Source organism: Mauremys reevesii, linkage group 2, assembly GCF_016161935.1.
Source record: "Mauremys reevesii isolate NIE-2019 linkage group 2, ASM1616193v1, whole genome shotgun sequence".
Classification (NCBI taxonomy): Eukaryota; Metazoa; Chordata; order Testudines; family Geoemydidae; genus Mauremys; species Mauremys reevesii.
The window spans coordinates 214,895,593-214,911,359 of record NC_052624.1 but is presented as its reverse complement, the minus strand read 5'-3'; the positions used below and the strand labels follow the sequence as shown (position 1 = coordinate 214,911,359).

The 15,767-nt window shown below is 41.8% G+C and overlaps 1 protein-coding gene across 6 annotated transcripts in view; it reads right to left on the bottom strand.

Annotated features, from left to right (window-relative positions):
* MAPRE2 (microtubule associated protein RP/EB family member 2) overlaps positions 1–15,767 on the bottom strand; it is a 148,941-nt gene that overhangs the window by 46,986 nt on the left and 86,188 nt on the right. For all 6 annotated transcript variants that reach the window (XM_039527376.1, XM_039527377.1, XM_039527373.1 and 3 more), the window contains one exon: positions 13,090–13,217. In XM_039527376.1, the coding sequence (XP_039383310.1) occupies positions 13,090–13,210 (121 nt within the window). In that variant the 5' untranslated portion in view covers positions 13,211–13,217. The remainder of the gene's footprint in view (positions 1–13,089; positions 13,218–15,767) is intronic.

Genomic DNA, 15,767 nt, shown 5'->3' with positions numbered 1-15,767 from the left:
GCTTAAAAGAAATCCTTCCTTGCAGGTAGCCAAGCAGGGGGAAGGGGGGCAGGTGATTGGTGCTGAGCTTTTTCGCGTTTGGCTAGCAGGGATCTTCCCTGCTACCAGCCACGTGGTGGGAGGAGGGGTAAAGCGATCATCCCAGAGAATTGGATGGGGGGGTGGGGCGGGTTTCTGCTGCTGCATGTTAACAGGAAAGAAGCAGCACTGAACGGGCTTTGCTTGCTATTTGGTAAAGGAGGCGCTGGATATATGAAGGCTGCAGAAGCTGAAAGACAATGGCTTACCATGGCCGCATGCAAGCCGAACTCTGCTGCCCAGATCTGCGTCTGTGAGCTCTCTAACACCAGAGCCGCAGGCACTCAATATTAAGATGCGAAATGCGACCTTGTAGTGAAATCACGTGCTATGTAAGGTGAATAGTGTTGTTCACCCTGAAAGAGTATAAGCATTGTTCTGTAAAATGTATCTTTTAAAATACTTCTCTCCCTTTTTTCCCCTCCCTCATGCAGCTGCAAATTTTTCAAGCCTCCCTACTCCATCCCGAAGGCTATCTCAGATAAGGCGGTGGAAAAAAAAGACGCGAGACGAAATGTTCTCGGAAATCATGGAAGTGACCCGCAATGAAAGAGCTCATCTGAATGAGTGGAAGGACGTGGTATCAAATTACAGGAAAGATGCCAGTGAACGTGAGGACAGGAGGGACGCTCGAGATGAGAGGTGGCGGCAGGAAGATCAGAGGTGGCGGCAGGAAGATCAGCGGTGGCGGGATGCAACTCTGGGGCTGCTGCGTGATCAAACTGACATGCTCTGGTGTCTGGTGGAGCTTCAGAAACAGCAGCAGGATCACAGAGTGCCGCTGCAGCCCCTGTGTAACCACCCTCACCCCTCACCATGTTCCACATTCTCCTCACCTAGATGTGTAAGAATGCGTTGGGGGAGGCTCTGTGCACCCGCCCACTCCACCCCCGGGGACAGCCCAACCAAAAGGCTGTCATTACTTTGAAATTTTTTTAGTGGCCTTTTCCTTCCCTCCTATCCTCCTCCCAAACCACACCAGGGCTACCGTCTCAGTTCTCTCCCTCTTTTTATAATGAATTAATAAAGAATACATGATTTTTAAACAATAGTGACTTTACTTCCTTAAGCAAGCTGTAATCGAAGGGGGAGGGTGGGTTGTTTACAGGGAATGAGTCAATCAAGGGGGGAGGGTTCATCCAGGGGAAAAAAACCACAGCAGTCACACCATACCCTGGCCCGTGATGAAACTCATTTTCGAAGCTTCTCTGATGCGCACCGCTTCCTGGTGTGCTCTTCTAATCGCCCTGGTGTCTGGCTGCGCGTAATCAGCGGCCAGGTGATTTGCCTCAGCCTCCCACCCCGCCATAAAGGTCTCCCCCTTACTCTCACAGAGATTGTGGAGCACACAGCAAGCAGCAATAACAAAGGGGACATTGGTGTGGCTGAGGCCTGAGCGAGTCAGTAATGTGCGCCAGCGCGCCTTTAAACGGCCAAATGCACATTCTACCACCATTCTGCACTTGCTCAGCCTGTAGTTGAACAAGTCCTGACTACTGTCCAGGCTGCCTGTGTATGGCTTCATGAGCCATGGCACCAAGGGGTAGGCTGGGTCCCTCAGGATAACTACAGGCATTTCAACATCCCCAACTGTTATTTTCTGGTCTGGGAAGTAATTCCCTTGCTGCAGCGGTTTAAACAGAGTAGTGCTTCTGAAGACGCGAGCGTCATGAACCCTTCCTGGCCATCCCACGTGGATGTTGGTGAAACGTCCCTTGTGACCCACCAGTGCTTGCAGCACCATGGAAAAGTACCCCTTGCGGTTTACGTACCGGGTGCCCTGGTGCTCCGGTGCCAAGATAGGGATATGGGTTCCATCTATCGCCCCACCACAGTTAGGGAATCCCATTGCAGCAAAGCCATCCACTATGACCTGCACATTTCCCAGAGTCACTACCTTTCGTAGCAGCAGCTTAATGATTGCTTGGCTACTTGCATCACAGCAGCCCCCACAGTAGATTTTCCCACTCCAAATTGATTCCTGACTGACCGGTAGCTGTCTGGCATTGCAAGCTTCCAGAGGGTTATTGCCACTCACTTCTCAACTGTGAGGACTGCTCTCATCTTGGTATTCTGGCGTTTCAGGGCAGGGGAAAGCAAGTCACAAAGTTCCAAGAAAGTGCCCTTACGCATGCGAAAGTTTCGCAGCCACTGGGAATCGTCCCAAACCTGCAAAACTATGCGGTCCCACCAGTCTGTGCTTGTTTCCCGGGCCCAGAATTGGCATTCAATGGCTAGAACCTGCCCCATTACCAGCAGGATCTCCAAAGCGCCGGAGCCCGCGGTTTGAGAGAATTCTGTGCCCATGTCCTCATCACTCTCGTCGCTGCACTGCCATAGCCGCCTCCTCGCCTGGTTTTGCAGGTCCTGGTTCAGCATAGACTGCACGACAATGCGCGAGGTGTTTACAATGTCCATGATTGCTGTCTTGAGCTCAGCAAGGTCCATGCTTGCTGTGCTATGGCGTTTGCACAGTTCAACCAGGAAAAAAGGCGCGAAATGGTTGTCTGCTGCTTTCACGGAGGGAGGGGTGAGGCTGTACCCAGAACCACCCACAACAATGTTTTTTTGCCCCATCAGGCACTGGAATCTCAACCCAGAATTCCAAGGGCGGGGGAGACTGCGGGAACTATGGGATAGCTACCCACAGTGCAACACTCCGGAAATCGACACCAGCCTCGGTACATGGACGCACACTGCCGAATTAATGTGTTTAGTGTGGCCGCGTGCACTCGACTTTATACAATCTGTTTTAAAAAACCGGTTTCTGTAAAATCGGTATAACTCCATAGTGCAGACATACCCTGAGACACCCTTCCCTCCCCATTTAGTGTAAAGGGAGCAAGGCACCTAACTCAAGCTTTGTGAATCCCAATGATTTTTTGGGAACCTAAAAGTTAGTGTCACCACATCTAAGTGTCTTTGTCTGAAAACGGGACTTAGGCACTTTAAGGTCCAGATTTTTTAGAGATATTTAGGTGTTGCTGTGCCTAACTCATTTAAGATCCTAAATCTATTTTTAATGGATTTAGGCACTCAGGAGCCTTAAAACCCATTGACAGTTGATAGGATTTAGACTCCTATGTGCCTAAGTCCATTCTGAAAAGAGACTGAGGCTTCTAAATCAGTTAGGTATTACAACACTGAGCACAGCAATGCCTACATGGCTTTAAAAATCTGTGCCTAAGTATCTCTACATATTCTACTAATAAATTGGATACTTAAGAGGTTTTTTTCTTTAAAGATTTTTCAGCTAATCCTTAAATTAAAAAACCCCATGAAATTAGATGCAAACTCCTGCAAATTATATTAACAATGAAGTTGTGACAATCTGACCATGTAAATACAAAATTTAAGATTGATAATCCTCATGCTTTATTGGGAGAAGAAAATGGGCACTGAACACACAAAGTAATACATTAAAAATGAAAGCCCAGCATTAATTCTGTATATATTAGTCATTAAACACTTCAATTCATAAAAATTATGGGTGTTAACATTGATGGGAAGGGACACACCTTGTCTGTTCACTGATGGGTCAAAAAGAAGCACCTTGTAATGAGCATGCATGACATCATAGTTTTGGTGAGAACAGAAAAAACTGCAGAGTACAGCAATGACTGTTTTAGAGCTACATAGCACTTGAGGCTTAAGTTTCATATTTTTAGACTTCCTAGAATTGCTTCCCTGAACATGATTTTTATGTTCCTATTTTCAATGGCCACACGGCACGTTGGGCATTAACTTTCCATCTTTAGATAAGATTTAGTTACTAAGAATTTTGAGAAAAAGCAAATGGTTTTTGTTTAGTTTTGTTTTGAAGAGGCTTAATGGAATGTTCCATCTATTCCCATGCACCTTCATGCCGCTCTTATGATGCTTTTTAAAACATCTTTGGCACTAGTAGCATGGAAAAGTCATGCTAAATGTATCCAGGTGTTTAGGAATTTATTATACTGCATGCAGTCCCCATGGAGTAATAGAAGTTATTAAATGCACATCAAAAGCACTTAAGTGACTTAGGCGCACAAGTCCTATTGCAAATTAATGAAACTTGTGCTTCTAAATCACATAGGTGCTTCTGAAAATCGAACTCCGTATGTCTAAGAGTTTGTGTGATGCAATCCAGGTATCCACTGAACACTTGAATGAAATAATGCATTCTGGATTGTAAGACCTCAAACTCTTCTTTCATTGAATAATGTGTGTTAGCCTCAGGCAATCAGTTAAAAAAAATCCTGCTGTTAGGCTTGCCAACTTTCTAATCCCACAAAACCAAACATCCTTGCCCCGCCCCCTGCCCTGAGGCCCGCCCGTGTCCCACCCCCACTCACTCCATCCCTCCACCCTCTGTCAATTGCTCTCCCTCACCCTCACTCATTCATTTTCACTGGGCTGAGGCAGGGATGGGAGGGGGTTCAGGGTTGGGGGTGCAAGCTCTGGGAAGGAGTTTGGATGTAGGAGGGGGCTCAGGGCTGGGACAGGGGTGTGAGAGGAGGTGTGGGGTGCAGGCTGTGGGAGGAAGTTTGGGTGCAGGAAGGGGCTCGGGGCTGGGGGTGCGGACTCTGGGAGGGAGTTTGGACGTGAGAGGGGGCTCAGGGCTGGGACGGGTGTGGGGTGCAGGATGTGGGAGGAGGTTTGGGTGCAGGAAGGGGCTCAGGGCTGGGGGTACGGGCTCTGGGAGGGAGTTTGGATGTGAGAGGGGGCTCAGGGCTGGGGCAGGGGGTTGGGGCGAGAGAGAGGGTGCGAGGGGCGGGCTCCAGGTGGCGCTTACCTCAGGGGGTTCACCAGAAGCAGTGACATGTCCCTTGGTTCCTATGCGCAGGGGCGACCAGGCAGCTCTAAACGATGTGCACTGCCTCTGCCTGCAGGCGCCACCCCCGCAGCTCCCAATGGCCACGGTTCCTGGTCAATGGGAGCTGCAGAGCCAGCACTCAGGGCGGGGGCAGTGCACGGAGCCCCACCCCCCTCAGCTGGCCCTCCACCTAGGAGCCAAGGGACATGTCGCCACTTCTGGGGAGCTGCACGGAGCCTGCCAGCCCCACCCCAGTCCAAAACTGGACACCTGGCAACACTACCTGCTGTGCTTATTCAGTACTTCAGTATCAGTAATATTTATTCTGAATTCATTATATTAAATTTGTTTTTCCTAAATCATCTTCTGTCTAAAAACTCATTTTAAGCATTTTGCTCTGGACATAATACGTTCCATGATAATTTTAAGCTAACATTAATAAATAAAGGACAAGTAATGAAAAAGCTTCATGTGGATAAAAGTCAATTTACCTTTAAAAGTGACAGTTTGAGAAGAAACACAAGTAATTTTAACAGAAATATGCAAGGTGGTTGTTTTCTTTTAAAAATATTATTCCTTGTGAGTTTTTGCTGAATTACTATTAATGCCCATGAAAGAAAATAACTGGTGTCTGTTTAGAGTTTACGAGTAGCTGCTTGGCAAGCTTCCTCATGAAGCTCTGCATATGGTCTTAAAAACTGATTGTCAACATCCACTGCACTCTAATGCTAAACATCATATGGAAGACATTAAGGAGTCACTTACACTGAGTGTCTACTGTGTAGCAGGACCTCAATACAGCATGGTAGTGCCTTAAAACATGGTTCAGTTTCACAGCGCAGACAGGATCAAACTATGTTTTAATCATGTTTTCAAGTCACATTACAGCCTTGATTTTGCAGGGCTGCAGTGTGATTAGAGAACAATGCTGAAATATGTTTCAGTTCTGCCTGCACTGCCAACCAAATATTTGGGAAGAACTGGTCTAAAAGGGTCCCACAGCACAAGCTTTCATAGCGTGTACATAGGAATCTTATTTATTTGGCTTAAAATAAACACATTAATCAATATGTACCCAAATATTTATGCATCCTTTTCCATCAATTAAAAGCAAAACAAGCACATTCCCCTCTTGTATACAACAACAAGACAGCAAAACAGACTTCTTCCCACTTGTAGAATCCTCGAGTAAACTTCACTCCAGCCACCCTCAGCCTTGCTCGTAAGGAGGGCCCTACCAAATTCTCGGTCCATTTTGGTCAATTTCACGGTCATAGGATTTTAAAAATCATAAATGTGATGATTTCAGCTATTTAAATGTGAAATTTCATGGTGTTGTAATTGTAGGGGTACTGACCCAAAAAGGGGTTGTGTGTGTGTGGGTGGGGGGGTTGCAAGGTTATTGTAGGGGTGGTTTCGGTATTGCTACCCTTACTTCTGCTCTGCTGCTGGCGTCGGCTCCGCCTTCAGAGCTGGGTGGCTGGAGAGCGGTGGCTGCTGGCCAGGAGCCCAGCTCTGAAGGCAAAGCCGCTGCCAGCAGCAGTGCAGAAGTAAGGATGGCATGGTATAGTATTGGCACCCTTACTTGTGTGCTGCTGTCTGCAGAGCTGGGCCCTCAGTCAGCAGCCACCTCTCTCTGGCCACCCAGCTCTGAAAGCAGTGCAGAAGTAAGGGTGGCAATACTGTGACCCCCCCTAAAATAACCTTGCAACCCCCCTGCAACTCTCTTTTGGGTCAGGACCCCCAATTTGAGAAATGCTGGTCTCCCCCATGAAATCTGTATAGTATAGGCTAAAAGCACACAAAAGACCAGATTTCTCGGGGGGGGGGGGGAGGGAAGGGACCACACCAGATTTAACGGTCCGTGACACGTTTTTCATGACCGTGAATTTGGCAGGGCCCTACTCAAACATGGTCTTTACAGCATGCTCTGAAGGTAAACAAATTTGTGTGCACCAGACCAAAGGAAGTATTAGGGGAGTAGATTCTAAAGTTGGTTTCCCCACAGAAGAGCCTGGCTGACACTTCCCTTTATGTTAACACTGAAGGATCTTTAGCTTAAGCACCTCCACTGATTTTCCATTGTGGCAAAATATCCTCCAGGGGAAAGCCTGTCTCAAGCAGTGTGGTACCAGACACAAGGAGAACATTCAGCAGCACCCTGTGGACTGCATCAGAAATATGAAGCTTAGTATTATGCTGAAAACACTTGGTAATAGTTGGATGGATTGTCTGTGGCAAGAGACTTTCTTTGAACAGAGGACCAACATGTACTTCCTTTAAAGCAACTGGCATCCCGCCCTACTCAAAGGAGATGGAGACAATCTTCACCAGCAAAGGATCCAGTACTTCCCCACTGGACTCCACAAGTCAGGAGAGACAAAAGATCCAAAGCACAGAATACAGCATGAAATTCTCCCAACACATCCAAAACCTCCAGAAGTGACCCTGGCTGTAATGACCTAATTTTTGTCCTACTCAGATGTTACTCTGCATCCATGGACAAAGCAAACAGTTTGAGTACCAACAATTTTATCTGCAATGTGACCTGAAATGTCCTCAGAATGGAAGGGACTTGTATAAACAGTCAAGCAAAGAAAACGCAGATTAATCAAGCTATTCATCACTTGAAATAAGTTTCCTGATCAAGACTTTGCAAATACCAGGGTGAAGACAAATGGCATGGTACAAAAATTCCAAGTGTCAAACTGTGTGTTTGTTTTACAATGTGGACTGGCATTCATTAAAGACAAGGAAGAGAATTATCTATTTTATACACACGCATATACATACATATATAACACGTCCTCTCTATTTTCATATAACCTTGCATGACTCGTTTAGAACAAACATTCCAACACCACAGCAGTACATTCACAAGCGACCCTATAACAAAAAACTCAATCAACTGTGCATACACCATGGAGGAAAAACAATTTGAGTCAAGACAGATTAGTTATAAATCTTATTTAAAACCTATTTTTACTCATTACAAAAATAACTTGACCCTTGGGAAAAGTATGACAATGGAGTTTGCCTTCTGTCTGAACTAACGTAACTTAGAAATAAGGCTGCTGCGTCTAAGGATACCAATTCATTAAAGCCTGTTAAGTTGGCTTTTTGGTTTGGTATACAGGAATGACAGTCTACAGTTCTAGATCCTTAGGAGAACATTATGACAGTAGATTGACATGCTATACTGACACATGTAGTTGAAGATACACATTTTCATATTCAACTCAACAATCAAATGCAAAACCAATTAAACCTTTTTGGCTAGAGAACAAGAATGACAAAATACCGCCCCCTTCTCCAAAGTTAAGATAATTCCAAGGCTTTTATATATTTGGAGAGTGTTCCTTGTCTATGTTCTCAAAACTAAATTATCAGGGCTGCAGACTAAATTTAGATTCTCCAGGGCTGAATTCATCCATAACCCAGTCCTTTTGGTACATCACTACTACAGCAGGCATTCTGAAAGCACAGGGGACACTATGCTGCACTCGACCTACTTAGCAAGGACAAAAACACATCCAAGACTCAAGATGAATACAACTACTGTGTAACTGTAAAAGCAGCCTCTTCCTTTGCTACTTCTCATCCAAGCTCTATTAATCGAACCAGCTACTGGGAAACAAGCTGGTCTCTCTATAGTACATACACTATTAATACCACTCCTTAACTACTTAACAGCAATGAAAAATGAAGATAGACTCCAGTGGCCTTAGCTGGTCTTCCTTCCATTAAAAATTGTCACCTGAAGCTTTTCACTGCAATATTTATTTAGAACTCAAAAACTTACCTAAAGGCACAGTGTCATTCTATTGTTTTTCCTTTATACTCAAAATGTTTAAAACTGTTTCTGAAGTATATGCTTTACTCCAGTGTATGCAGAACCTGAGTGCCATCATTTCAGCTGGCATCAGTGGGAGCCAAGGATGTTCATCATTCTACAAAATGAGGCCTTAGTGTTTTCCACTCAAACAGTAGATGATTTTTTTTTTTTAATTTGACCCCAGCTTTTTCTGGCATTTGGATTGCTTCTTGTTGCCAAAAATGAGCACAAATTGAAAATGCATAAGACTGCATGACAAATCTTAATGCTTTTATTTTATTTTAAAGAAAGCAAAATGCCCTTACAGTTTTATATTAGGCGATAAAATCCAGTTATCTTAGTCGCTCTGTAGCTCACTATAATACTGTGAAATGCTTCCAAGTGTTACAAAGTTTCCCACATCCTCCTTCCCTTTGAAGTCTTCCAGAAATGCTCATATTTTATGGAAACTAACGTTAAGCTGCATGAAGGTTGCAAATGCATTAAGGAACGATGGCCAAAAGAATGTTAGAATGAATGAATTAGATCAGCCCTTCTCAAACTGTGGTCCGTGCAGCCCTTGCTGGTGGTCCACAGACAGCTCGCTGGTCACAGGGTGCTAGCTTGCCTCCTTGCTTTCATCTGCTAAACTGCATTAAAAGACAACTAAAAAAATACAACAAGTGCTTCCTTAATATTACTTTGCAGTGTAAACAATCACTGTAGCTGCCACAGGGGTTTTCTTTAATAACACAGGTGGAGGACTGGGGAGGGAGACTGGTCTGTGCAATCACAAATGGCAAGGGAAGTGGTCCATCAGACTGTAGTAGTCCACATTATGAAAATTGTTTGCGAGAACCTGAATCGGTGTCAATATTTCAGACACTGAGATCTTTTTGGACTGTAGAAACTTGGAACTCTCTCACACCAAAAAATGCAAGATTGAATCCTTGATTGGATTCTTACATGAGCGTTTAGGGAGTAGAATAAAAACGCCTGAGGAAAAAAATATAAAGCTAAAATCTCTAATTGAATTGATAAATAAATGTAAAGCAATTTGGTCTTTCAATGTTCGAATATAAAAATAACATGGAGAATGGAAAAAATATATGAAGACAGAATCTGAAAGTTAATACAATCCTAGATTTCATTTAATACTAAGTACAGAAAAGGTGGGGATGAGAACTCTGATAAAGCAGCCTTGTTTCAGTTCCTCCCCTGTGGTACACCCTAAAATCCTTGCTTGAAGACACAGAAAGAGTTCCTGTGAGAACTTCGCATGGGTAATTAAACAGGATAATGAATTCATGACATTTTTCCTGACAACTATGGACAAACCAGATTTAGGGATTTAAGATCTCTAACTTTCACTGCATTCTCCACATTTAAATTTTCTTCAATTCTAAATTATCAACTATTTTTCCTTTTTGGTTATGGAATTATATGATGAAAGCTTTTATTTAAATCTGCAAACATTCAAGATGATGGGGTATTAGCTCTGAAGCTTAACTTCAGACATTTCAGAAGCATTTGAATGGTCATACAGGAACAAATCAATAGCTCATCCTGTCCATTATATTTTCTGTCTTAAACAGTGATAAACGCTGGAAGTTTTGGGAACAGGTGTCTATCCTCACGTACCTTATTGTGTCAAATTATATGTTTAGATGCCAATGCTTTGAAACAATTTGCCAAAAGCAATATTCAGACAAATGTATGAAACTTAATTAAAACACCAGCTAGATGTAGTGTTTTTGCTTCAACTAGACACTCCCCCCCCCCCCAAAAAAAAACAACAACCCAAGAATATCTCGGTTCAGCAAAAATAACATGCTATAGTGCGATATTTTTAACTACTCATCTTATGTTTGCAACTATATTAGTTACATTGACCTGTACTGTAGCAACACAACTCTCACAAGTCCTGTAGTGAAATTTGCTTATGTATGGAAAGTGGACAGATTTCTGCAAGGTTGTTCCTTCATATCAGTTTTTAATTGTTTTGACTACTCTGTGGAGCTTGTATTCAGATAATTTAGAATCACAGAAATGTAGCGCTGTAATCTCAAGAGGTCATCTTGTCTACCACCCCCCTCCCTGCCCTGAGGCAGAACCATGTATATCTAGACCACCCTTGTTAGGCATTTGTATAACCTGTTCTTAAAAACCTTCAATGACGAAGCTTAACTATCCTTATAGTTAGAAAGTTTCCTTAATATCTACCCTAAATCTCCCTTGCTGCAAATCAAGCCAACTACTTCTTGTCCTACCTTCAGTATACATGAAGAGCAACTGATCACCATCCTCTTTGTAGCAGCCCTTAACATATTTGTAGACTTATCAGGTCCTCCTCAGTCATCTTTTCTCAGGACTAAACATGCTTAGTTTTTTAAGGCTTTCCTCATAGGTCATATTTTCTAACCTTTTATTTTTGTCACCCCCCTCTGGATTCTCTCCAGTTTGTCCACATCTTTCTTAAGGCATGGTTCCCAGAACTGGACATAGTACTCCAGCTAAGGTCTCACCACTGCCAAAAAGAGTGGGACAGTTACCTCCCATGTCTTACACACAACCCTCCTATCAATACACTCCAGAACTATATTAGCTTTTTTCACAACTGCATCACACTATTGATTCATTCAATTTGTGATCCAATGTAACATCCAGATTCTTTTCAAAGGTATTACTGTCTACCCAGTTATTCCCCATTTTGTAGTTGGGGGGTTGATTTTTTTTCCTTAAGTGTAGTTCTTCACACTTGTCTTCACTGAATTTTATCTTGTTGATTGCTGGACTAATACCATCCTAGCAAGTGCTTGCAGTGCCGCTCAGCTTGGTGTCACTGGAAAATTTTATAACTATACTCTTCACTCCATCATCCAAGTCATTAAGGAAAATATTGACTAGTTCATGACCCAAGATAGACCTCTGCAGGACCCCATTAGATAACATCATTCCGGTTTGAGAGTGAACCCTTGATAATTACTTTTTAAGTATGGTCTTTCACTCAATTATGCAGCATCTTATAGTAATTTTATCTACACCACATTTCCTTACTTTGCTTATGACAATGTCACGTGGGACTCTGTCAAAGCCTTACTAAAATCAAGCTATATCAAGCCTAGACCTTCTCCTCCCTACCCCCATCCATTGGGCCTGTAACCCTGTCAGAGGTTCTTGACAAATCCATACTGGCTATTACTTATAATCCTATTATTCTCTAGGTACTTACAAAATAATTGTTCAATAATTTGTTCCAGTACCCAGTAAGCTAGCATTTTGGAGGACACAATTTACCATATATTTCATGAAAATCTGACTGAGATGGACATCTACAGAAGTAGTGGTAAGTAAAAATCAAATATCTAAGATGGATCATCATTCTTACAATAAAATTTCATCTTGGTCAATGGATCTAATTTTTGATGAAGTGGTTACATGGATTCAGTTGTCCTGCACCCTCAAAGCACTGTCTTAGCAGATATGAAGTCACAGCATGCCAGGTAAAGAGTTTGGAGCAATGATCTTATTAGATCTCCTTCACAGAAACACTTTTCATTTTGAAAAACTACAAACAGAAGCCATGATGCAATCTGACACCGCTCACTGCCCATAACTTCCACTTTCCTAGCTGCCACCTAGTTACAGAACCTGCTGTTTTACAGACAGCTTGCAACCTCCACTTTTATTAAATCATGGAGTTCCTCAAAACATCTTCTCTATTCCTAGATCTCACTGACTGCATTGCCTACAGCAAGGGCCTGTCATATATGCAGAGGAAATAAGCAGATGTTTAGGCACACTCTAGGAACATCTTGCAGCAGTTAAATGATGATTTCTTCAAACCCACTATGTCCCACTTCATTTCACATCACCACTTATCTGTGATTTTTGTGTGTGCCCTCCAACAAGGATTTCAGGACACTTACCACTAGTGAATAACTCTTGGAGTATTTTATTCATCTGGGTACCCACCATTCCATTAGTGTATAATGTTGCTTTCAGTAAGGTTGTCACTTTTCAGATAATATAATTCCCAGTTTTGTACCTATGTTTTAAAGCTACTTTCTTCAGTAACTGTACTATACTTTTAATACAGAAATTCTCTATTGCATTCCTTTCCTGCTCAAAATCTAGTAATAAATATGATTTATCTGCAGCTTTATCTAGACTCTTCGTGTTCTGCATTCATTTTGCTTCCTCAAACAACTTTATCCTTCCATAACTTATTTTTAACTCAGCTACACAAAACACATGGTTGGATATATTCTTCAGACTGTCTTCCCTCAAAAGAGCTATTCTCTGACAAAGACAGTATTAGCGGTATACATTTTCATCAAATCAGATTTTTAGATTCAACACTTTTTTTATGAATATTAAGTATTTTAAAATAATATCTTACCTGAACAAAGTTGTTCGACTTTTGTGTAGTTTAAAGCTACTATGTCATTAACCCATGCAATGATGTCATGTCTGCTCATAGTCTCTTGGGTTATAGAGGTAGAATACACGTTGACCGCCATTCCCCAACTAGAAAATAAAAGTTAAATAAATAAATCTGCTTGGCGTTTGAATGAATTTATTTGATAAACATACATTTTAAAAAGAGCAAGTTTCATATAATTTCAATCAGTGCTAGAGAAGGAAACAAAATTCCACAGTCTATAAGAAAGAGCCTGCATTAAACACACCTTTTCTCTTTTTTGGAGAAAGGAGGCTAACTCCACGTAAATTTTATAACCCACTTTGGCAAGGGGTTATCTCCCAAAGGTCTTCTCCTATGCCAACTACAGTAGAAGGGCAAAGGGCAAACTTTAAAGAAGAGAATATCATACAAAAGTTTGTGGCATTCAGTTAGGACGGTGACAATTCTTTTTAGTGTACATCTATTAGGAGCAAAGCTGAAGCGTAATTCAGACAAAGCATAGTCTAAAGGAGTTTGAACAGGACTAGGGATCTAAGACTCTGAGGTTCTAGTTCTGTTTGCCACTTACTGCTGTGTGACTCTGCAGTCATTTAATATCTCTGTAGCAGTTTCTCCAGTTACAAGTTTCCTTATCTAGGTGCTGTGATTACTTAATATACATAAAGCACTTTGAAGATGTATGATGTTCTACAAGTGCTGCATATTGATAAATATATTAAACTACTTAGATCATAATAGTTATGAACATGACATCGGTGCAGGACAATTATTGTAAAATAAAACAGTCTGAATACTTTGGAATGTAATGGAAAACAAAAAATTGTAAAAAACATGCAAAGAAAGAAAAGCTATAAGCTTAAGTGTGGTTTTGTTTATGAAGGCGACTAAAATTAACACCTTTTTACTCAGTATGATATATATTCCTCAACATATTTGGAGCTCAATCTGGTTGCTTTACTGACGAAAATAAGCTTTTCCTACTTTGACTCTGGTTAATTCTACAGACCCAATACAGTTAGCTACAGGGGACTGAGCCAAATTATTTTCTGATTCATGCATCAAATTTCTTTTAATTAAGTGCAATATGTTTCCATCGCTGCTTTCGTGCTGAAAAACATATCAACTCACTATAAAGTTTGCCTCCAAATTCTATTTGATATACTGCTGACATGCCTACACTACACTCACTCAAAGTATTTGCTGAAAGAGGGTATGGTTTGGAGAAATATGGGAGGAGTCACAACCATGCCTAAATACAATGTATGGTATGTTATCCTGCAAAAATCAAAATGATCTGTCACAGAAAACATAATAAATTAAAAAAAAATCTCTAAGCAGCAGTAACCTGCCATCAGCAAAAATCCATGTAATACTGTAGACAAATATATACATTTCCATGGATATCCAAACTGAGAAGCTCTCTGTAAATGGGGTGCACAGGCTTCCTCGCAGACTACAAGAGGACTGGAAAAGCTTGATATATATCCATGCACCCTGGAACTTTACTACAGATTTTCCTATATTTGTAATTGTGCAGTGCTCCACATCTTTCCTAAAAGATTATTCATGGTTTAACACATTTTCAAATGAGTGAATGTATTGTACTGTGCCCAGGAGTCTATCCAACATAGTAACATCTAGTGGGAAACCCGAGGTCAGCGGACTGATGTTGGCTTGATTTGCCTAAAATGCTACCAAGGTAGCCACAGCAATAATGAGTTGAGTCATGAACTACAACTGTCTAGGGAAGAGTGGGACCAGGCCAGAGTTGCCCAGGAAACAGAGATGGACTAGACTGGAGCTAATGAGTAATCTTTAACAATTCCTGGGGATAGTGAGAGATGGTCAGGGCAATTTAGATAGATATCTTTGAGGAGACTGTACTAATGGGAATGCTGTTTGGGAAAGATGATAGAGATTCTGGGTTAGAAGGACCCTGACTTAAGTGACAAGTCACAAGGATCTTGTAAATTGGAAAGTTCTTATATTTGAAGTCTAATATTCAATATACTTTAAGATGTTTACTGAGTAAAATGGTTTGTCCTGTTAATCCCAATGAGTGGTTCTAGGAATTCTTGTTCAAAGTAAGGCTTGTAAGTTACCCCTTACCAAGAGAGAATGAATCAGCTCAAGAGGACATCGGTAAAATTTGTAAAATTCCAGTTTATTTTCCATTTTTAAAGTCCATTTCAATCATTTGTGCATTTCTGAAAGAGCTGGCTATATTAATTGCTACACTACTGGAAACCTGAAGCATTTTCAGAACTAGAAGTTGTACTTAAACTGCAAAACTGCTTTAAATCTTCAACAAAAGTGAAATTTTATTCCTAGAAGTAATAACATGGTTTGTGGGGGACCTACTGTTTAGGCCTCAGTGATTCCTTATAGAAAATGCTCAAATTGCTAGTTTAATGGACAGCCCTGAAATTCAGCCTTGGATCTGATAGTCAAGCTGGGTTCACTCTCTAATAGTAAAAGTTCTATTTGCCAAATTATGCTCTCAGTGAAACCTGTGTAGTCCCATTATTGTGTTGACTGCACTGATGCTGAGGGTTGTTCACTTGGTAAACATTAAAGCAGGAACAATTTTTCAACATCTGGACTGAGTTGAGGAGCATTGACAAGGATTTAGCAACAAATCTGAGGATTGGTCC